The sequence below is a fragment of the Mercenaria mercenaria genome, chromosome 6 (genome assembly GCF_021730395.1).
Source record: "Mercenaria mercenaria strain notata chromosome 6, MADL_Memer_1, whole genome shotgun sequence".
Classification (NCBI taxonomy): Eukaryota; Metazoa; Mollusca; class Bivalvia; order Venerida; family Veneridae; genus Mercenaria; species Mercenaria mercenaria.
In genome coordinates this window covers 61,993,390-62,017,593 of record NC_069366.1, presented here as the reverse complement: position 1 = coordinate 62,017,593, position 24,204 = coordinate 61,993,390, and the positions used below count along the sequence as shown (strand labels likewise).

Genomic DNA, 24,204 nt, shown 5'->3' with positions numbered 1-24,204 from the left:
ATAAGTGTGAAAGCGAATCAGATTTTCCGATACACCAGAAACGATTGTGTTTGGCCAATTAGAGCCGTGGTTACGTCTTTGACACTGCGTTTAAATGTCAACATGTGCGAGTGCAAAAAACAATGTTTTATAAAGAAATTGTTGATTAACCATGCGATTAATTGGAGTTGTACACAATAATTTGGTATCTATCGTAAAAGAACGGCCAAAAGAACGACATGTAAAGTATTAACTACGTTAAATTGACTTTCATCGATGAATTGATTTGAATATGTATTTCTAGTTTACACAGTTTACTTTCAGTTTTATTAGCTCACCTGTCATGTAGTGACAGGGTGAGCTTTTGTGATCGCCCTTCGTCCGTCGTCTGACCGTCCGTCCACAATTTCTTGTGAACACGATAGAGACCACATTTTGCAAGCAATTTTGATCAAACTTGTACAAAACTTGTATTGGCATGATATCTCTGTTCCTTTCGAAAACTGGCCAGATCCCAGCATGGGTTCTAGAGTTATTGCCCCTTGAAGGGCCAGAATTTGGTATTGTGCGTGCGTCAACAATTTCTTGTCTGCACGATAGTGGTTTCATTTATGATTTTATTTTAACCAAACTTACACACAACTTGTATCACCATAAGATCTTGGTTCCTTTCTTGAACTGGCCAGATCCCATTATAGGTTCCAGAGTTATGGCCGCTGAAAGGGCCATAATTAGCTATTTTGACCTTGTCTGCACAATAGCAGCTTTATTTATGATGTGATTTTTACCAAACTTGCACACAACTTGTATCACCATAAGATCTTGGTTCCTTTCTCGAACTGGCCAGATTCCTTTATGGGTTCCAGAGTTAGGGCCCCTGAAAGGGCCAGAATTAGCTATTTTGACCTTGTCTGCATAATAGCAGCTTCATTTATGATTTGATTTTAACCAAACTTGCACACGACTTGTATCACCACAAGATCTTGGTTCCTTTCCTGAACTGGCCAGATTCCATTATGGGTTCCAGAGTTATGGCCCCTGATAGGGCCAGAATTAGCTATTTTGACCTTGTCTGCACAATAGCAGCTTCATTTATAATTTGAATTTATTCAGACTTGCACAAAACTTGTGTCACCATAAGATCTTGTTTCCTTTCTTGAACTGGCCAAATCCCTTAATGGGTTCCAGAGTTATGGCCCCTGAAAGCGCCAGAATTAGCTATTTTGACCTTGTCTGCACAATAGCAGCTTCAGTTATGATTTGATTTTAACCAAACTTGCACACAACTTGTATCACCATAAGATCTCGATTCCATTTTATACGTCCAAAGGGATGTATTATGTTATTGCCTCTGTGACTGTCTGTCTGTCTGTCTGTCTGTCTGTCTGTCTGTTGGTTAGCAATTTCCTTTCCGCTCTGTAACTCTTGAACCCCTTGAAGGATTTCAAAGAAACCTGACACAAATGTTCACCTCAGACATTGGAACGACGTGCAGAGCGCATGTTTCGGATGACACACTTCAAGGTCAAGGTCACACTTAGGGGTCAAAGGTCATATGACTTTGTTTTGTGTGTATATTGCTCTGCATTTGCGCTGCATTGCAGTGCTCTTGTTTTTATTTGGCAGATCCTTCTTTTGTTCACTTACAATAATTCTTTTATTGCTCGATGTCCGGCATCTGTCTGTCAGTCGTCTGTCTGTCTGTTAACATTTAGCTTGTGTATGCGATAGAGGCTGTATTTTTCAACTGATCTTCATGAAATTTTGTCAGAATGATTGCCTTGATGAAATCTAGGCCAAGTTCGAAAATGGGTCATCTGGGTTCAAGAACTAGGTCACTAGGTCAAATCAAAGAAAAACCTTGTGTATGCGATAGAGGCTGTATTTTTCAACTGATCTTCATGAAATTTGGTCAGAATGATAACCTTGATAAAATCTAGGCCGAGTTTTAAAATGGGTCATCTAGGGTCAAAAACTAGGTCACTAGGTCAAATCAAAGAAAAACCTTGTGTATGCGATAGAGGCTGTATTTTTCAACTGATCTTCATAAAATTTTGTCAGAATGTTTACATTAATGAAGTCTAGGCCAGTTTCGAAAATGGGTCATCTGGGGTCAAAAACTAGGTCACTAGGACAAATAAAAAAAAAACCTTGTGTATGCGATGGAGGCTGTATTTTTCAATTGATCTTCATGAAATTTGGTCAGAATGATAACCTTGATAAAATCTAGGTTGAGTTCGAATATGGGTCATCTTGGGTCAAAAAGTAGGTCACTAGGTCAAATCAAAGAAAAACATTGTGTATGCGATAGAAGCTGTATTTTTCAATCGATCTTCATAAAATTTGGTCAGAATGATTGCCTTGATGAAATCTAGGTCGAGTTCGAATATGGGTCATTTGGGATTAAAAAATAGGTCACTAGGTCAAATCAAAGAAAAACCTTGTGTATGTGATAGAGGTTGTATTTTTCAATTGATCTTCATGAAATTTGGTCATAATGATAGCCTTGATGAAATCTAGGTCAATTTTGAATATGGGTCATCTGGGATCAAAAACTAGGTCACTAGGTCATATCAAAGAAAATACTTGTTTAAACTCAAGAGACCACATTTTTGGTCCAATCCTTATGAAAATTGTCTAGAATATTTGTTTCCATGAAACATCTAGGTCAAACATGTTTACACTGTTATGGTGTGTTTCTTAGGTGAGCGACCTAGGGGCATCTTGGCCCTCTTGTTTTAAATTACTTCACTTTTATGTTACTATAAATAGCTTATTTAGTAACTTTTTAGCTCGACTATTCGAAGAATAGTGGAGCTATCCTACTCAGCCAGGCGTCCGCGTGAGTGTGAGCGTCACACAAATGTTAAAGTTTGCGTACCACCCCAAATATTTTCAAAGTCCATTGAGATATTGCTTTCATATTTTGCGTGCTTGTTTACCATCGTGACCCCAGTCTGTAAAAAGGAGGAGGCAACTCTATCAAGCATTTTGACTGAATTATGGCCCCTTTTCGACTTAGAATAAATGTTAAAGTTTGCATACCACCCCAAATATTTTCAGAGTCCATTGAGATATTGCTTTCATATTTTGCATACTTGTTTACCATCATGACCCCAGTCTGTAAAAAGGAGGAGGCAACTCTATCAAGCCTTTTGACTGAATTATGGCTCCTTTTCGACTAAGAATATGCTTATTGTAATGTTAAAGTTTTACTCATTGCTTATATTATACTATCAAGCACTGAGAATAGTCGAGCACGCTGTCCACTGACAGCTCTTGTTTATTATTGGCCGTAGGGAAAAACCGAGACCACTTTTCTGTGGTACAACATGGATGGTACCTCCAATTTTTAGGTGTATTTTGACATATCTGTACCTTGTAAGAATTTTCTTTTTCTTTTTAGCTCACCTGTCACATAGTGACAAGGTGAGCTTTTGTGATCACCCTTCGTCTGTTGTCAGTCCGTGAGTCCGTCAACAATTTCTTGTCTCCACGATAGAGGTTTCATTTATGATTTTATTTTAACCAAACTTGCACACAACTGGTATCACCATAAGATCTTGGTTCCTTTCTTGAACTGGCCAGATCCCATTATGGGTTCTAGAGTTATGGCCCCTGAAAGGGCCAGAATTAGCTATTTTGACCTTGTCTGCACAATAGCAGCTTTATTATGCCCCCCTTCGAAGAAGGAGGGATATATTGTTTGTAGATGTCGGTCGGTCGGTCGGTCGGAATGTAGACCAATCCGTTTCCGGATGATAACTCAAGAACGCTTGGGCCTAGGATCATGAAAGTTGATAGGGAGGTTGGTCTTCACCAGCAGATGACCCCAATTGATTTTGAGGTCTGTATGTCAAAGGTCAAGGTCACAGTGACCCTGAATAGTAAAACGGTTTCCGGATGATAACTCAAGAACACTTGGGCCTAGGATCATGAAAGTTGATAGGGAGCTTGGTAATGACCAGCAGATGACCCCTATTGATTTTGAGATCAGTATGTTAAAGGTCAAGGTCACAGTGACCCTGAACAGTAAAACGGTTTCCGGATGATAACTCAAGAACGCTTAGGCCTAGTGTCATGAAAGTTGATAGGGAGGTTGGTCATGACCAGCAGATGACCCCTATTGATTTTGAGATCAGTATGTCAAAGGTCAAGGTCACAGTGACCAGGAACAGTAAAATGGTTTCCAGGCAATAACTCTAGAACGCTTGGGCCTAGTGTCAGGAAAATTGACAGTTAGGTTGGCCATGACCAGCAGATAACCCCTATTAATTTTGAGGTCATTAGGTCAAAGTTCAAGGTCACATTGGCCAGGAACAGTTAAAACGGTTTCTGATCTTCTTATCCAAAACCATAGGGCCTAAGGCTTTGATATTTGGTATGTAGCAAAATCTAGTGGTCCTCTATCAAGACTGTTCAGATTATTTCCCTGGGGTCAAATATGGCCCCACCCCGGGGGTCACATGGTTTATATAGGCTTATATAGGAAAAAACTTTGAAAAACCTCTTGTCCAAAACCACAGGGCCTAGGGCTTTGATATTTTGTATATGACATCATCTAGTGGTCCTCCACTAAGATTGTTCAAATTATTCCCCTAGGGTCAAATATGGCAAAAGGGTCAAAAACTAGGACACAAGGTCAAATCAAAGAAGAACCTTGTGTATGCAATAGGGGCTGCATTTTACAAGGGATCTTCATGAAATTTGATCAGAATGTTTGTCTGGATGAAATCTAGGTCCAACTTGAATATGGGTCATCTAGGGTCAAAAACTAGGTCACCCGGTCAAATTAAAGAAAAACCTTGTGTACGCAATAGGGGCTGCATTTTACACTGGATATAAATAAAATTTAGTCAGAATGATTGCCTTAATGAAATCTAGGTCAAGTTAGAATATGGGTCATCTATGGTAAAAAACTAGGTCACTAGGTCAAATAAAAAAAAAACTTGTGTATGCGATAGAGACTGTATTTTTCAATTGATCTTCATGAAATTTGGTCAGAATGATAGCCTTGATGAAATTAAGGTCAATTTTGAATACGGGTCATCTGGGATCAAAAACTAGGTCGCTAGGACAAATCAAAGAAAAAGGTTTTGTATGCAGTAGAGGCTGTATTTTTCAATTGAGGTTCATGAAATTTAGTCAGAATGATTGCCTTGATCAAATCTAGGCCAAGTTTGAATGTAGGTTACATTGGCTTAAAAACTAGGTCATTATGTTAAACTGAAGAAAATACTTCTTTACACTTCAAGAGACTACATTTTTGGTCCAATCTTAATGAAAATTGGTCAGAATATTTGTTTCCATGAAATCACTATGTCAAACATGTTTACACTGTTATGGTGTGTTTAGGTGAGCGACCTAGGGCCATCTTGGCCCTCTTGTTTAACACAGACTCGAGCTATTGTGCAATATTCATTCACCATTGGAGTCATTAAACACTCCAGTGACAGTTCTTGACAGATTTAAATGTTTTTGGTACATAGGTGTAACATCATAAAATACAGGTAAAGTTTGACTTTGGCTACAAACCACCAATTTTATATGTAGTTATGGCCCCTTTACAACTTAAAATTTGTCACACTCATGGTTGCTGGACAATAACTCACAAAAGGCTTGACAGATTTACATAAATTTTGGTACACATGTGTAACATCATAAAATACAGGTCAAGTTCAATTTAAATTGCACCTTCTTGTGCCCATTTTTAAGACCGTACTGTGACAGTTCTAGTGGCTTTTGCAGCCATATAGAGACTTCATTTATGGTTTGATTTGATACAAACTTCCAAAATATCTTCAACAACAATAAATCTTGGATTCCATGACAAATCAGATCCAATCGTAGGTTCCAGAGTTATTTTATATCTGATTACCTCCCCTGATTGTAATCAAAATGGATTTATATCAGTAAGTACTTATAGGACTTATTTGAAATTTCATTATTGTCATTAGATGGACAGACAATCGGGGTAGATAACTATGGACTGATTTTTGTCAAATTACCTCCCATTATTTCAAATTAAAATGGGTATATCTCTGTAACTAATGAAGATACTGAGCTGAAATTTCATTTATGTCAACAAATGGACTTGGACAATCAGTGAAGATACATATTGACTGAATTTTTGACAAGTACCTCCCTTTATTTTTTATCTTAATATACCTTAGCAGCTTCTAATGAGATTGATTTGAAACGTTATTTATGTCTTCTTTCATATGAGATAACTCTTGATTGAACATTTATATATATGAATACTTTACTAATATATTGTTGTATAGGCTTATACTCTGTATCTTCTACATGCATATACCAATTCATGATTACCTCCCCTGATTTTAATAAATTTGGATTTATCTCTGTAAATATTTATAAAACTCATTTGAAATTTCATTATTGTCTTTAGTTGGACTGAGGCAATCAGGGTACGTAGCTATGGACTGATTTTATTTCAAATAACCTCCCTTTGTTTCAAATTAAAATGGGTGTATCTCAGTAACCAATGAAGATACTGATTTGAAATGTCATTTGTGACATCAGATGGACTCGGACAATCAGGATAGATAACTTTTGACCTAATTTATGACAAATTACCTCCCTTCATTTTATGTAAAGAATATATATCAGCAGCATCTAATGAAATTGGTTTTAAATGCTATTTAAGTCTTCCAGGGTAAGGAATAGTCATGTTAGTACAAAAATGCAGCATTTGAGCCTAGGACCCTCAAACTTGGTATGGAAATTGGCCCTGCCTAGGTAAAAAGGGACTGTTACAAAAAATGTTTATCCTGATGATATTTAATGTGTATGCCTATGTGCTCTATGTCAAAACTTGATCATATCATTTTGAGCAATGGTACTCAGGTGAGGGATACAGGGCCATCATGGCCCTCTTGTTGGTTAAATTTCTTCCTTTTGTTGTTCCTGTCCTTTGGACTTACCGGTAGATATTTTTTCTGAGGACTTAGATTTATTTTTAATTTTTTCCCTTTAAAAACTACTGGCCTGATTTGAAAATAATTTTATTTGAAGTAACTTTAAGAAAATTTCAACTATATTTTCTCATAATTCTTTTGATTGATCTTGATTATGATTTTTTGACCTTCATGTCCTTAAGTGCAATGATAACAGGTGAGCGATAAAGGGCCATTAATGCCCTCTTGTTCGAGTAAGATACTGGATTCACCGAAGTGGTGACTTGGCGTTAATAATAAACACTTTCATCCTGCATTCATACAAGATATAACCAAAAATCGGCGGGTTAGATTTACAGCATCGGCTTGAATTGTTGAAAACAATTTTAATGCCCCCAAAGGGAGGCATATTAGTTTTCAACTGTCCGTCCGTTCGTTAGTTCGTTCGTTAGTTTGTTCGTTCGTCACAACGTTAACTTTTTGCATGAAGGCACTTTACTCGCGAACCACTGCACCCAGGACATTCAAACTTCACATGCTAATAGTACTTATTGAGTACACGACCCCTATTGACTTTGGGGTCACCAGGTCAAAGGTCAAGGTCACCAGGTCAAAGGTCAAGGCGCTGCGGGGGCATTTGTCAGTGACAGCTCTTGTTTTTTCAGAACTTTGTAATGAAACAATAACCACTGTATGGGAAATGATGTAACTAAGAAAATGAATGGCCACATCAATGTTGTTGTTTCTTTTATCTAGAAACAAGAAAATTATAGCCACCTTTCGAATCACTCAACAGCGTTGAGGTAGAAATAAAAAATCGAAGAATTCTTCCCATTTCTCCCTAAAGTCTCCCCACTTCTCCCTGAATCAGCTTGAGAGAGAAGTGACTTTTCCCAAAAAAGTGGACCTAGCTAGACCCCAGGTAGAGCGCATATTTTGGATGGCTCGCTTCAAGGTCAAGATCACACTTATGTGTCAAAGGTCATATGACTTTGTTTCGTGTCCCCTCTGTAACTCTTGAACTGCTTGAAGGATTTTAAAGAAACTTGGCACAAATGTTCACCACATCGAGGCTACATGTAGAGAGCATGTTTCGGATGACTCGCTTCAAGGTCAAGGTCACATTTAGGGGTCAAAGGTCATACCTTCGGGCGTATATTGCACCGCATTGCGGTGCTCTTGTTGACACAGGGAGGGATTTTGAAATAAGTTTGCACAATTGTTCATCTAATGCCAATAGTGTGTCGTGTCAATGACCCGGATTTCTTGGGTCAAGGTCAATTTGACATATCGGTTTTCTGCATGCAGTCATTATTTTTGTTTTTATTGTTTATATATGGATTTAGAAGTTATTTTGTGCAAATAACTATTTTAGCCTGAGAATATGCTATGTGCATGATCCGGGTCTCTCGGGTCAAGGTCATTATTTAAATCTTTATTTTATTTCCTTTCTGCTTCATATCTCTTTTAACCATGGAACGATTTTGAAATGACTTTTTTTAAATGTTTATCTAAGCCTCAAAGGTGTGTAGTGCCTGTGACCTTGGTCTGTCAGGTCAATGTCACAATTTGTTGTCTGCATTTTGTCGTGTCCAGTCCATATCTTTATAGCACATGGAGCATTTTCATACTTATGGCTTAAAATTCGCACCTAAACTATTCTGGCATATTTTGCGCAGACAACTGTAGCATTCTTGGGCACACTTGGGGGCATTTGTCACTAATAGTGACAGCTCTTGTTTTATTGTGCCCCCCCCCCCCCCCCCCCCCATGAGTGGTGGGGGCATATAGATTTGGTCTTGTCCGTGCATCCGTCCGTCTGTTCGTCCATCCGTCCTTCCGTGCCCGCGAAATGATGGTTAAGTGACTGCATAACGGTACTTTCTCTTTGATGTCATTCATTCCGTTCTGCTTATGTGACCTTTTTCTTTTTATGTGACTGTTAGAACAATAGAGAGAACAATAGTGGTGTCACATAAATACCGTTTCGTTAGAACATCCGTCCATCCGTCCGAAGTTCGTGACGCGCCTAGCTCGAAAAGTATTTGATACAAATTGATGAAACCTTGCATGAGTGTTTATCATGATATGAACTTGTGCACCTCCTATTTTTCGTCTGGCTCCGCCTCCTATTTTCAGAGTTAATGGCCCCTGAAATAGTAAAAAATGCACATTTTCACCTTGTGACATGCCTAGCTCAAAAAGTATTCGATATGAATTGATGAAACCTTGCATGAGTCTTAATCATGATATGAACTTGCGCACCTCCTATTTTTCATCTGGCTCCGCTCCCTATTTTTTTGAGTTATGGCCCCTGAAATAGTCAAAAATGCACATTTTCACCTTGTGACATGCCTAGCTCAAAAAGTATTTGATATAGATACATGAAACCTTGCATGAGTCTTGATTATGATATGAACTTGCGCACTTCCTATTTTTAATCCCCCACCGTGGCGGAGGGATTATAGGAATGGTCTGCATCCGTCCGTCCGTCCTTCTGTCCATCTTTCCATCCGTCCCTCCTTCTGTACATAACAAAATCGTGTCCGGTCCATATCTCCTAAACCCCTTGAAGGATTTTCATGAAACTTGGGTCAAATGATCACCTCATCAAGACGGTGTGCAGAACCAATTAGTCAGTCTTGTCGGTTCAAGGTCAAGGTCACAACTCAAGGTCAGAGGTTTGAGTCTGCCATTTTGTGTCCGCTCTATATCTCCTAAACCCCTTGAAGGAATTTTATAAAACTTGGGTCAAATGATCACCTCATCAAGACGATGTGCAGAACCCACGAGTCAACCATGCCGGCTCAAGGTCAAGGTCACAACTCAAGGTCAAAGGTTTGAGCCTTCCATTTTATGTCCGCTCTATATCTCTTAAACCCCTTGAAGGAATTTTATAAAACTTTGGTCAAATGATCACCTGATCAAGACGATATGCAGAACCCATGAGTCAGTCATGCCGGCTCAAGGTCAAGGTAACAACTTAGGGTCAAAGGTTTGAGCCTTCCATTTTATGTCCGCTCTATATCTCCTAAACCCCTTGAAGGATTTTCATCAAACTTGGGTCAAACGATCACCTCATCAAGGTGATGTGCAGAACTTATGAGTCAGCTATGTCGGCTCAAGGTCAAGGTCACAACTGAAGGTCAAAGGTTTGAGCCTTCCATTTCGTGTCCGCTCTATATCTCCTAAACCCCTTGAAGGAATTTTATAAAACTTGGGTCAAATGATTACCTCATCAGAACGATATGCAGAAATTATGAGTCAACCATGCCAGCTCAAGGTCAAGGTCACAAGTTAGGGTCAAAGGTTTGAGCCTTCCATTTGGTGTTCACTCTGTATCTCCTTAACCCCTTGAAGGATTTTCATCAAACTTGGGTCAAATGATCACCTCATCAAGAACTCATGAGTCAGCCATGTCAACTCAAGGTCAAGGTCACAACTGAAGGTCAAAGGTTTCACCTCTGTATCTACTAAACCCCTTGAAGGATTTTCATGAAACTTTGGTCAAATGATCACCTCATCAAGACGTTGTGCAGAATTCATGAGTCAGCCATGTCAGTTCAAGGTCAAGGTCACAGCTAAAATCAAAGGTTTACCCTTTCACTATCCATAGCAGTGGCGGGGGATTTAGCTGTCTTTCAGACTGCCTTGTTCATCTGGCTTTGTCCCCTTTTTTCAGAGTTATGGCCCCTGAAATAGTAAAAAATGCGCATGTTCACCTTGTGACACGCCTAGCTCAAAAAGTGTTTGATATAGATTCACGAAACCTTGCATGAGTCTTAATCATGATATGAACTTGCGCACCTCCTATTTTTCATTTGGGTCGGCCCCCTATTTTCAGAGTTATGGCCCCTGAAATAGTCAAAAATGCACATTTTCACCTTGTGACATGCCTAGCTCAAAAAGTACTTGATATAGATTCATGAAAAACTTGCATGAGTCTTAATCATGATATGAACTTGCGCACCTCCTATTTTTCATTTGGGTCCGCCCCCTATTTTTAGAGTTATGGCCCCTGAAATAGTCAAAAATACACATTCTCACCTTGTAATGCACCAAGCTCAAAAAGTATTTAATATAAATGGTTGAAAACTTGCATAATTCTTTATCATGATATAAACTTGCACACCTCTAATTTTTTGGCAGGCTCCACCCCCTATTTTTAAAGTTATGGCCCCTGAAATAGTAAAAAAATGCACTTTTTCACCTAATTATGTGCCTAGCTGAAAAAGTATCAGATGTAAATTCAGGAAACCTTGCTGGAGTCTTTATCGTGATGTGAACTTGCACACTTGGCATTCCTTTTGAGAATCTTAGCTCTTATTACAGAGTTATGGCCCGTGAAATAACCAAAATAGTGGATTTTTTGTTTGTGATGCTCATAGCTCAAAAAGTAATGGGCCTAGAATAATGAATCCTTTTCATAAAATGATTGTTGAGGCTATACCCCATTAAGACTGAAAACATTTGAATTATTGGCCCTCATTTATGACAAATGTACCAGTGGGGGGCACACCCAGTGTCCTACAGACACATTCTAGTTCCATTTAAATTTTTGCCAGTTTTGGCTTTTAAGCTTTTTTTAAAAAAAGGTAATAATAACTTATTACATCTTTGTTACAGAATTTTCTGAGTACAGATATGAAAATATACAAAAGGGTTAAGTTCTAGAAATTGTTTAGTCATTTCAAAAAGCTTTGGCAGTTGAATATTGTCGTGATTTTTTTAAAAACACTTTTAGCCATAGAAATAAAATGACTAAAGATCCTGTGAAAGATAAATAATTTCTATAATAAATGTACACTTTTAAAGATTTTTAGAATGATGAACTAATTAATTTTTTGATTAATATGTTAGGAAGAAGCACAGCAGTCACAAGTAGATGATAAGAAATTAGATAATTCCCTGGAAGAAGTTTCTGATGAGGAGGATGAGGATGTTCATAGAGATGAGGAAGTACAAGAAGGAAAGCAAGGCTCACTTTCTGGTATGGAGGAAGTCTCTTCGGAGGAGGAGGAGGTGGAGGCTGACAATGATGAGAAAGAAAAAAAATTGGAATCTGGAATGGAGGAGGTTTCTGAGGAGGAGGGTGATGCTGATGGGGAAGATGACAAGGTGGAATCTGGTATGGAGGAGGTCTCTGAGGAGGAGGGTGATGCTGATGGGGGAGATGACAAGGTGGAATCTGGTATGGAGGAGGTCTCTGAGGAGGAGGAGGAGGTTGAGGCAAATGACGAAGATAAAAAAGTGGAATCTGGAATGGAGGAAGTATCAGAGGAGGTAGTAGCTATTCATTTACTAGATATTTCTGAAACATGTATCTAATTTTAGTTTTCTTTGCTTTTAATTTCAAATGGTAATATAAAGTTTTTACATGTATTTATGTAACCCTCTAAACTACATTTGAAGAAAAAATGATTTTTGCATTTGGATTTGCCATTGTCAGTACGTCTGTCAGTCTGTTCGATTTGTGTTATGCATATCTCAAAAAGTTCTTGACCAAGGGTCATCGAACATCATAGGATTGTTATTCAACATTTGGGTTTTTGTTTTGGATTTCACTTGGTAGGACCAGAGTTATGGCCCTTGACAATCAAAACTGTCCTAAAGGGCCTAAAAATTTGTTTCACACAAAATGCATTTGACCTAGAGTCATGAAACAATGTATGATTGTGATTCAGCATGTGAAGTTGTGCTGCTGGGGTTTTGTTTGGGATTTCACTCTGCACGACCAGAGTTATGACCCTTGACGTAGCCCAAAATATGAATAAAATGCCTAAAAGCTTATGTCACATAAATGTATCTCAAAAAGTATTTGGTCTAGAGTCATGAAACCTTATTGGAATATCATTCAGCATGTGAAGTTGTGCACCAGAGACTTTGTTTTGGGTGTCATACAGTGACAGCAAGTTGGGGCACTAGTGTCCTATAGGCACACATATTGTTTATGTTTCATAACATCATTCTGTTTAGCACTAGCAGATGCAGTATTGACTTTGTTTTCTTTTTGACAAAAAGTATTTTCCTCTGTTTTGATCTGTATGTGTGAGTACATAAGGCTGTTAATGACTGTAATCCTATGTCATGGGAAATTTTGTGTGTGATTATTTGACAGGAGAGGAATGTCTTTAGAGAAATTTGTTCTATTTATTCCTGTAATGAAGTTAGTAAGTCACCTATTTAGTATAGTATTTACAGGGGTCGCAGTAGTACTGGTTCGGAATCCAGGAATGCTGGTCGGAATAAACTGACTAATGTTAAGTTACTAAAATGTTCATACTGCCGAAAAGTGGTGTTGGACCCATATTAGATAAACATGTCTTTATATTTTTGTAACAAAGGAAGGAGAGAGTGAAGGAGAAGATGGATCAGGAGTGGAAAATGTTAGTTCTGATGAGGAGCAAGAGGAGGAAGAAGATGTTAAGAAATTAGAAGCTGAAACAGCAGATGCAGCTAGAACTGTAGAAGTAAAACAGAATGGGGAGATTGTTACAATTGACGATACTGGAAAGGAAGATGGTGCTATAGTGAAAGAAATGTTAGAAAATATGACAATAAAGATTGAAAACAGTTCTGGAGACAAAGCAGAGACAGTTGTTAAAAGAAGAAAATCCAAAGACAAAAAGGAAAGGAGGGAAAGTGCAAAATCTAAAACTAAATCATATATAAAAGACACAAGGGATATAAATGAACGTTTGAAAGCTCAGGCAAGTTACGGTGATGATGTTGAGCTGGATTATGATGACACTGTGCATGATGAAAGCAAAGATAAGCAGGGTAGTGAGTCTGAAGGTGAAATAACAGTAAGTATTCAGTTTGTAATATTATCTGTGACTTGTTGCTAAATCTTTTCTTAATCTCCTTTGCTGATAGTGTGCAGCTTACTGGTTAGTTAAACTTAGTTATGGTATGTTGAAGAATTTGTTGTTGCAAAAGATCTTTACTGTGTAAAATAATTTCTTTGCTTCACTGTCTTACAATTTTCCACCATAAATATTGTTTCATTACTGTAGATGGACAAACTGTATTTATTTGTTATAACTAGTACCATGTCAGTTTGAATTCAAAAATTGTTATGTACTGAATCCAGTTTTACCACTGTATAAAAGAACAAATATCACCAGGTCATTCTAGGGGTCACCTGATAGAGCCCCAGATGCAACTAATTGTCACCAAAATGGTGATGATTTGACTGAAGTCAGTTGTCCTCCACCTCTTTTTCATGCTGGGAAGTTGTCATTTATCATGATACATGTAGACCAAATTAGACAAGGAATGTTTGTTAGGTTAGCTGACTGCTGTTAAAAGAATGGCATCCATATGAAACAAACAGGGCCTCTGTGGCCGCATGGTTAAGGTTGCTTACTTCAGTTCACTTTCCTATCACCACTGTGGGTTGGAAACAACCTTACATGGGCATAGAAGTATTACATGTGAGGAAGCCATCCAGTTGACTTATGGAAGGTTGGTGGTTCTACCCAAGTACCAACCTGTGCCTAGAATATTGCATTAAGGAGCACCTGTTGCCTGTTTTCAATACCAAAAGCTGGAAAGTCACCATATCAGCTTAAAGTGTTTTGATGTGACTTAAAAACCAACAAAACAAATCAGGCAAACAAGTGAATGAAGTTGTAATATTTCAGAGTGATAGTTCATCAAGTGATGGTGAGATAGAGGAGGAGGAATGTGAGGAAGGTGAAATAAAGGAACCTGGCCAGAAACCATACATCAAGCCTACATGTAGATTCTTCATGCGGGGACATTGTACATGGGGAATCAACTGTCGTTTCCTTCATCCTGGAGTCAATGATAAAGGTAAGTTGGAAACCTGGTTAGAACTCTGTATTTATCAAGCCAACATGTATATTCTTTATGTGGTGTCATTGTACATGGGGTATCAGCATGTTGATTCCTTCATTCTGGAGTCAGTGATACAAAGGTAAGCTGGGAACCAGACAAGAATTCCTAAGGTAGTAAACAAGGTCAGAAACTGTGCAGATTTTATATGCAGGGTCATCATACATGGAGTTAATGTTAAAGGTAAGTTGGGAATCCAGTTGGAAACATGCATATTACTCATGAGGAAAAAGTATATTGAGCATGGCCGGAAATTACAAAAACTGGTTCACATCTGTTAAATGAAAGAGAAAAGACAAGAAAAAAGTGTAGACTCAGCATCAGTTGGTATTTCCATCATAAACTAGAAACAATGTGTGAAAGCTACATGTAGGTTTACCTTTATATGTTCTGTTAATCCTGAGTTGATGGTAGCGTTTTAAGCTAATTAAGTCATGTGGATATGGAAGTGTAACAGTTATGTACTGGTATATGAAACATTTTGCAGCCATGATATTAATACACATCTACTTTAATTCCTTAGTTAAGTTAGTATAATCTAGATTGTGAGGAAAGATCCGAGCTTATTTGAGTCATGCAAGTCTGCTTTTCTGTAAAAACCAGTAGTGATGTCTTAGAAGGTTGTGCAGCATTATCATTCAAACACGCAGTTTACAGTTTGAAGAGCTGATACCATATCCATTTTTGAATGACTGTTATTTCTTTGTATTGAAAAAGATATCATAATGCATAAAACGTTATCATTATACCGCATTTAAACCACTTTGTTTGTCTTAAAATTGTATAAGATTCTGAAACATCTGTTTTTCTGTGATTAGGTTATTACCAGTTGATAGAGAGACCAGGATTCAGCAATAAGCCACCACCACCATTTGAGGAGAAATGGGAAGAAGAAGCACCAGAGGTAAAAAAAATTAACTTGCTTCATATTTTTTTAGAGCAGTCTGAGAATGTAACTGTCATTGATCAGTTTAACCCTTACCCTGCAAGATTTCTATAATGAACTTACCCATCTTTCAGTTTGGACAGTACCATTAACTGTTATAAGGTGTGCTTACAGAAAAGATACTGACTGAATAGCGAACAGTGCAGATCTTGATCAGACTGCACGGATGTGCAGGCTTATCATGATCTACACTGGTCGCAAAGGCAGGATCAATCCTGTCCAGCATGATAAGGGTTAAGACAGACCTGCATGTAAGAATCCACTGTAAAGGTTTAAACTTTGAGACAGGTCTAATTAAGTGACTCAGTAGAGAACATATTTTACATAAAAGTATTATAATGTTCCTAACTTGCAGTATTGTTATGTTAGAAAGTCTAGTATTTCAAAGCAAAAAAGTGCAAAATATATATATATGTGTGCGTGTGTTTGCATAGAAATAAGGTGGTTCTCCTCAGGACGTGGGGGTGCACAGCTGTTACCTCAAACATTTTGGACAGAAATCTATTGGTACTTGAAATTACTTCACAGTTGTCGTGAATTTTCTAATACACAGCAATTACTTTTTTAACAGCGAACGCCCACACCAGAGCCCCCTCCCCCACCTCCAGAGCCTAAAGAGGAGACAGCATGGGAGAGAGGACTGAGACAGGCCAAGGAGGTAAGTGCACAAAAATTATTTCCCAACAAAATATTGTTGTTTTCTAACAAATATGCTTGCAGAGTGCATTCTTTTCTGAAATTTAGAAATTACTTCTTTTTAGCTCACCTGAGCAATGCTCAGGTGACTTATTGTGATCGCTCGATGTCCGGCGTCTGTCGTCTGTCAACATTTAGCTTGTGTATGCGATAGAGACTGTATTTTTATGCCCCTGGCATCTACTGATGCGGGAGGCATATAGTGATTGTCCTGTCCGTCCGTTCGTTCGTTCGTCCGTCCGTACAAGGTTAACCAAATGGGACCGTTTCGAGTAGCATCAATACCCCTTACTAGAATGACTTGATACTAATGCAAATGTAACCTGTGACCATTCCTCATCTTCAGACATCACCTGACCTCAGTTTGACCTTGACCTTGACCTCATTTTGGACTTACGTTGCTTTATGTGGGCCATCTCTTGGTTAACCAAATGGGACCGTTTCGTCTAGCATCAATACCGCTTACAAGAATGAATTGATACTAATACAGATGTAACCTGTGACCATTCCTCATCTTCAGACATCACCTGACCTCATTTTGACCTTGACCTTGACCTCATTTTGGACTTGGGTTGCTTTATATGGGCCATCCTTTGGTTAACCAAATGGGACCATTTCGTCTAGCATCAATACCCCTTACTAGAATGAATTGATACTAATACAGATGTAACCTGTGACCATTCCTCATCTTCAAACATCACCTGTCTTAGTTTGACCTTGACCTCGTTTTGGACTTAAGTTGCTTTATATGGGCCATCTCTTGGTTAACCAAATGGGACCATTTCGTCTAGCATCAATACCGCTTACATGAATGAATTGATACTAATACAGATGTAGCCTGTGACCATTCCTCATCTTCAAACATCACCTGACCTCGTTTTGGACTTGGGTTGCTTTGTATTGACAAGGATGCCACCGGGGGCATCAGGGGTTTATTGAACGCAGCTCCTTGTTCAACTGATCTTCATGAAAGGGGGGGGTCCCAGTTAGGTGTCTGCGCAAAATGTTTTTTGATTTTTTTAAATATTTTGTGGTAATATACCTACATGTTTTAAATTTTTTCATTAACAAGTGTTATTGTTACCAGTTTTACTTATTCTATAGATATTCACATTTAAAGTGGGGGGGGGTAATCTGACATGTGACCAGCCAGGAACACAATTTCTGTTATTCTTTTAAAATGGTTCTAACTTTTTACCTGAAACTTTCATGATAAAATAACTATGCAATGGAAATTCACGCAAAAATGTTGCATTTTAAATTGTACTGAATGCTTTTTTAATCACAGAGCCACAAAGTGGTCTAATCAAATTTACTGATTTTCAATGGACGAACTTTACCAAAAAGCTAAAACATCTTTCATTAGTTGAGATATTAAGGTGTTATTTTCAGCAGATATTGCAAACAAAATAAACATTAAAATGACAGTATATCAGTATATTCTGATTAGTTTTGGGTTTGAGTGGTACACCTCAAACTGGGAAAAAGTGGGTGGGGAAAATTTAAAAAATTCGAAGCAACACTACAAAAATTGTGCAGTTGTTACGAAATGGCCTCAGATTGTCTATTACTATCTTAATTGTGCCACCAAGAGTGGTGGGGGCATATAAAATTTGCATTTGTCCGTCCGTCAATCCGTCTGTGCGTCCTCCGAAGTTCGTGACAAGCTTAGATCAAAAAGTATTTGATATAAATTGATAAAAACCTGCAAGAGTCTTTTATCATGATTTAAACTTGCACACCTTCTATTTTTCATCTGGCTACGCCCCCTAAGTTTAGAGTTACGCCCCTGGAATAGTAAAAACGCACAATTTTCACCTTGTGAAAACGCCTGGCTTCAAAAGTATTTGTATAAATTGATGAAATCTTGCCTGAGTCTTTAAAATGATATAAATTTGCACATTTTCTATTTTTCATCTGGCCCCCCCACATTTCTAGAGTTATGGCCCCTGAAATAGTAAAAATTGCACATTTTCCCCTAGTGACATGCCTAGCTCAAAAAGAAATTTGATATAGATTCAGAAACCTTGCATTAGTCTTAATCAGGATATGAACTTGCGCATCTCCTATTTTTATATCTGGGTCCGCGCCCCTATTTCTAGAGTTATGGTCCCTGAAATAGTCAAAATGCACCTTTTTCACCTTGTGACATGCCTAGCTCAAAAAGTATTTGATATAAACTGATGAGTGTTTATCATGATATGAACTTGCCATATACTATTTTTATCTGGGTTTGCCCCCTTTTTCCAGAGTTATGGCCCCTGAAATAGTAACTGAAAAATGCAAATTTTTACCTAATTATGTGCCTTACTCAGAAGTATTCTCGGTGCCTTACTCAGAAGTTTTTAAAATGTAAAATCTTGCTTGAATCTTTATCATAATGTAAACCTTTGCCCCACATGGCACTTCTTGAGAATTTTAGCATTTATTACAGAGTTATGGCCCTTGAAATAGCTAAAATAGTGGATTTTTGTTTGTGATGCTCATAAAGTATAGGGTATAGAATAATGAATCCTTTTCATAGTTTTTTTGAGGCTATACCCTTAAGACTGCAAACATTTGATTATTTCCCCTTATTTTGAAAAATGTACCATGCCGAGGGTAGCGGGGTGGGGAGGGGGACACACCCTTTCCTACAGACACATTCTAGTTTTATTAAATACAGACTTGGTTGATAAATTTTAACATTTTTTTTCACTTAATAAGATTTATCCCATGTGTGCCATGGAAAAATCAATGCAGAAAATTTAATGTTAATTTGAACAATAGTTTTTTCTCAAAATTACTGCCTCAGGCAAAAACATTTTGTTAAATACTTTTAGCTTTCAGGGTTAATTTGGTTTGTCTACATGTCATAGAGATAGAACCTAACATTTTCATTGATAGAAATACATTAAATAAAGTCTAGAAATTGATTTCCAAGTCCTTGAAATTAACAAAAATGATTTCACAAATATGCAATGTATGATAGTTTTGCTAATATCAATAACAGAAATTTTAATATTTAATTCAAAGTTGTGATCCGCAAAGAATGTCAACTCTTGCCTTGGGCTGTTTTTTAAAAAGCAGAGCTATTTATTATTTTACTTCCCTTGCAATTACACAATAGAGTAGAAAACGAAAACGGTTAAGACAAAATATTATACATTTTTGCACAACAAAACGTTTAGGATTTATTAATATATGTTTGATTTACCCCTGAACCACTGGTTCCTATGATTTTGTCAACTTACTTATGGTAAAAATTAACTTTTAACAAACCGATGATAAAATGAAATACCAGTAAGTATTTTATAGTGCAGATAATACAGTTTTGCTTGTATCAAAATGTCACAATAGAAGCACTTTTGTAATACAGAACACCTGGTAGGATTAGTAAAGGTGCAATTATATTGATCTCTTTTTCCTATGCCTACATGTCATGTTCAAGGTCCATGCTTTTTCCATGACACACATGTATAAAATGGGATTTTTTTGTTAAAATTTATCAATCAATGCTGTATTTTTGTAGTGTTGCTTCGAATATTTATTTACCCCACCCACTTTTTCCCAGTTTTAGAGTGTACCACTCTTCCAATATTAAAACAGAGTACACTGATATACTGTCATTTTAATGTTTATTTAGTTTACAATATCTGCTGAAAATAACACCTTAATATCACAACTTAATGAAAAATGTTTTAAACTTTTTGGTAAAGTTCGTCCATTGAAAATCAGTAAATTTGATTAGACCACTTTGTGGCTCTGTAAAGAAAAAAGTATTCAGTACAATTTAAAATACAACATGTTGTGTGAATGTCCATTGCATAGTTATTTTATCATGAAAGTTTCAGGTAAAAGTTAGAACCCTTTTTAAAAAAATAACAAAATTGTTTTTCCTGGCTGGTCACATGTCCCGATTCCCCACCCACTTTAAAAGTGAATATCTATAAAAGTAAATCAAAACTAGTAACAACAATACTTGTTAATGAAACTTAATACATGTAGGTATGTTACCACAAAGTATAAATAAAATCAAAAAACATTTTGCGCAGACACCTAACTGGGACCCCCACTTTGGGCAGAATGATGACCTTGATAAAATACAGTCTAAGTTCGAAAATGGGTTATCTGGTTTTAAAAAGTAGGTCACTAGGTCAAATCAAAGAAAAACCTTGTGTATGTGATAGAGGCTGTATTTTTCTATTGATCTTCATGAATTTTGGTCAGAATGATTACCTTGATAAAATCTAGTCCAAGTTCGAAAATGGGTCATCTAATCAAAAACTAGGTCACTAGGTCAAATCAAAGAAAAACCTTGTGTATGCGATAGAGGCTGTATTTTTCAACTGATCTGCATGAAATTTTGTCAAAATGATAACCTTGATAAAATCTAGGATGAAAATTCAAAAATGGGTAATCTGGGATCAATAACTAGGTCACTAGGTCAAATCAAATAAAAACCTCATGTATGTGATAGAGGCTGTATTTTTTTATTGATCTTTGAAATATGGTCAGAATGGTTGCCTTGATGAAATCTAGGTCAAGTTAGAATATAGCTAATCTGGTGTCAAAAAGTAGGTCACTAGGTCAAATCAAAGAAAACCCTTGTGTATGTGATAGAGGCTGTATTTTTCAGTTGACCTTCATGAAATTTGGTCAGAATGATTGTCTTGATGAAATCTAGGTCAAGTTTGAATATGGGTTATCTGGGGTCAAAAACTAGGTCACTAGGTCAAATCATAGAAAAACCCTGTGTATGCGATAGAAGCTGTATTTTTCAGTTGATCTTCATGAAATTTGGTCAGAATGATGACCTTGATGAAATCTAGGTCGAGTTTGAATATGGGTCATCTGGGGTCAAAAAGTAGGTCACTAGGTCAAATCAAAGAAAAACCTTGTGTATGCAATAGAGGCTGTATTTTTCAATTGATCTTCATAAAATTTGGTCAGTATGATTGCCTTGATGAAATCTAGGTCGAATTCGAATTTGGGTCATCTAGGATTAAAAAGTAGGTCACTAGGTCAAATCAAAGAAAAACCTTGTGTATGCGATAGAGGCTGTATTTTTTAATAGATTTTCATGAAATTTGGTAAGAATGATTGCCTTGATGAAATCTAGGTCAAGTTTAAATATGGGTCATCTGGGGTCAAAAACAAGGTCACTAGGTCATACCAAAGAAAATACTTGTTTAAACTCAAGAGACCACATTTTTGGTCCAATCCTAATGAAAATTGGCCAGAATATTTGTTTCCGTGAAATCACTAGGTCAAACATGTATACACTGTTATGGTGTGTTTCTCAGGTGAGCGACCTAGGGCCATCTTGGCCCTCTTGTTTTTAGTAACCATTATTGTAAGTAAGAAGTAAAAGTTATTTATAAGTAATATTTATAAATGAAAACACTTGCAAGTCTGTTAGACATATAACATTCTGTCTGTCTACTGCAGTATTTACACAGTAAAATGGTGCTGTAGAAATCATTATACCCCCAGATAAAAAGGATATGGAGAGCTTTATTGGATTAATGTCTTTCTGTCGTCAGTCCTTCCATTCATCTGTGATTGATGTCTTCTAAACGGCTGGGAAGATTTTCATAAAATTTAATCAATTATTTGCCTCATTATGTGCAGAGCATGCAACCAAGTGTTTTAGGTACGCTTAAATGTCAAAGGTCAAACTTGCTTAATCTTGGGTCATATTGGCCAGAAAGCTTTGGAAGATTTTCATAAAACAACCATCAGTGGTTTACTACATTAGAACAAAGTGCAGAACACATGATCCAGGTCACCAAGGTCAAGGTCACACTTAGAGGTCGAAGATCAAATAGCTTAAATTAATTTCTGCTCCATATGTAAGATTTTCATACAACTGACATTGGTTGTTTACCGCATCAGAACAACGTGCAGAGCACATGACTCAGGACACTAGGTTCAAATTCAGGGTCTTACTTAAAGGTCAAAGATCAAATAGCTTAAATTCATGTGCGATCCGTATCTTCTCTCTGGAAAGATTTTCATGAAACTGGCATCAGTATTTAACATCTAGATGACATGCGGTCACTTGAATATGATGAAATAAATGAGATTTTTTCCTGTTCTTTGGGATTTCATTTTGTGGATTGACGTAGCCAGAAAATAAACCAGAAATAGTCCAGATTTCACAGTATTCACTACTCATTTACAGTTACGGAAAAAAGCGTTAGAGCGACGTGAGATGGAGACAAACTTTGAACATAAGAAGATGAATCTGTCTATAGAAGATAACCCGGAGTTTGATAAAGAGAATGTTGATGAAGTGGAAAAGTCACCGAAGAAGTCACCTATAAAACCATCAGTGAAAAAGACACCTTATTATGACAAATACGAGTAAGTGTTTCTTGTTAATAATTTCTGTGCAGTATTATGAGAGATATAATTATATAAACCATGCAATGAAACTAAAGAGTAATGAGTGGAGTAGCTTGATATATCAGGAAATATTGATCCCCACTTGGTGGAGAGTGTGAAGCTGGGTGAGCCAATAGGATTCCATTTTATCTTTTTTTTTTCTTTCCCTGGATCACAATGTATGACCTCAATGATTTGAATGTAGACCTTTTGGTATGATGTGGCGATTACTATGTGTTAGTAGGTAGTCCGCTATGCCTTGTGTCTTTACATATTTATTTCGGATTTTTCTCTTTTTTTTTTAGCTCACCAGAGCCAAAGGCACAGAGTGAGCTATTAGGATCAGTCACAGTCCGTTGTCCGTCGTCCGTAATCTTTTACTTTAAACGACATCTCCTCATAAACCGCTAGGCCAATTTCATCCAAACTTCACAGGAATGTTCCTTGGGTGAAGCTCTACAAAAATTGTTCAAAGAATTGAATTCCATGCAGAACTCTGGTTGCCATGGCAACCAAAAGGAAAAACTTTAAAAATCTTCTTCTCAAAAACCAGAAGCCCTAGAGCTTAGATATTTGGTGTGAAGCATTGCCTAGTGGACCTCTACCAAATTTGTTCAAATCATGACCCCGGGGTCAAAATTGACCCCGCCCCAGGGGTCACTTGATTTTACATAGGAAAAACTTAAAAAAATCTTCTTCTCAAAAACCAGAAGCCCTAGAGCTTAGATATTTGACATGTAGCATTGCCTATTGGACCTCTACTAAAGTTGTTCAAATCATGACCCCGGGGTCAAAACTAACCCCGCCCCAGGGGTCACTTGATTTTACATAGGAAAATCTTCAAACAAATTTCTAAAAATAAACCAGAAGGCCTAGAGCTTAAATGTTTCACATGTAGCATTGCCTAGTGGACCTCTACAAAATTTGTTAAAATCATGACCCCCGGGGTCAAAATTGACCCTGCCCCAGGGGTCACTTGATTTTACATAGGAAAAACTTCAAAAATTTTCTAAAAATAAACCAGAAGGCCTAGAGCTTAGATATTTCATGTGTTGCATTGCCTAGTGGACCTCTACAAAATTTATTCAAATCAAGACCCCGGGGTCAAATTGACCCCGCCCCATTGGGTTACTTGATTGTACATAGGAAAATCTTTAAAAAATTTCTAAAAATAAACCAGAATGCCTAGAGCTTAGATATTTCACGTGTTGCATTGCCTAGTGGACCTCTACAAAAATTTTTCAAATCATGACCCCGGGGTCAAATTGACCCAGCCCCATTGGGTTACTTGATTGTACATAGAAAAATCTTCAAAATTTTCTAAAAATAAACCCGAAGGCCTAGAGCTTAGAGATTTGACATGTAGCATTTCCTAGTGGACCTCTACAAAATTTGTTTCAAACCATGACCCCAGGGTCAAAATTGACCCCGCCCCAG

The 24,204-nt window shown here is 37.4% G+C and overlaps 2 protein-coding genes across 6 annotated transcripts in view; one reads left to right on the top strand and one right to left on the bottom strand.

The window, feature by feature from the left end:
* LOC123533418 (uncharacterized) overlaps nt 1-24,204 on the bottom strand; it is a 283,937-nt gene that overhangs the window by 138,057 nt on the left and 121,676 nt on the right. The window lies entirely within an intron of this gene.
* Nucleotides 1-24,204, top strand: part of LOC123550443 (zinc finger CCCH domain-containing protein 18-like) — a 76,006-nt gene that overhangs the window by 15,185 nt on the left and 36,617 nt on the right. For all 5 annotated transcript variants that reach the window (XM_053546077.1, XM_053546075.1, XM_053546074.1 and 2 more), the window contains exons 4-9: nt 11,757-12,179; nt 13,241-13,702; nt 14,543-14,714; nt 15,575-15,660; nt 16,274-16,360; nt 22,565-22,746. In XM_053546077.1, the coding sequence (XP_053402052.1) occupies nt 11,757-12,179; nt 13,241-13,702; nt 14,543-14,714; nt 15,575-15,660; nt 16,274-16,360; nt 22,565-22,746 (1,412 nt within the window). The remainder of the gene's footprint in view (nt 1-11,756; nt 12,180-13,240; nt 13,703-14,542; nt 14,715-15,574; nt 15,661-16,273; nt 16,361-22,564; nt 22,747-24,204) is intronic.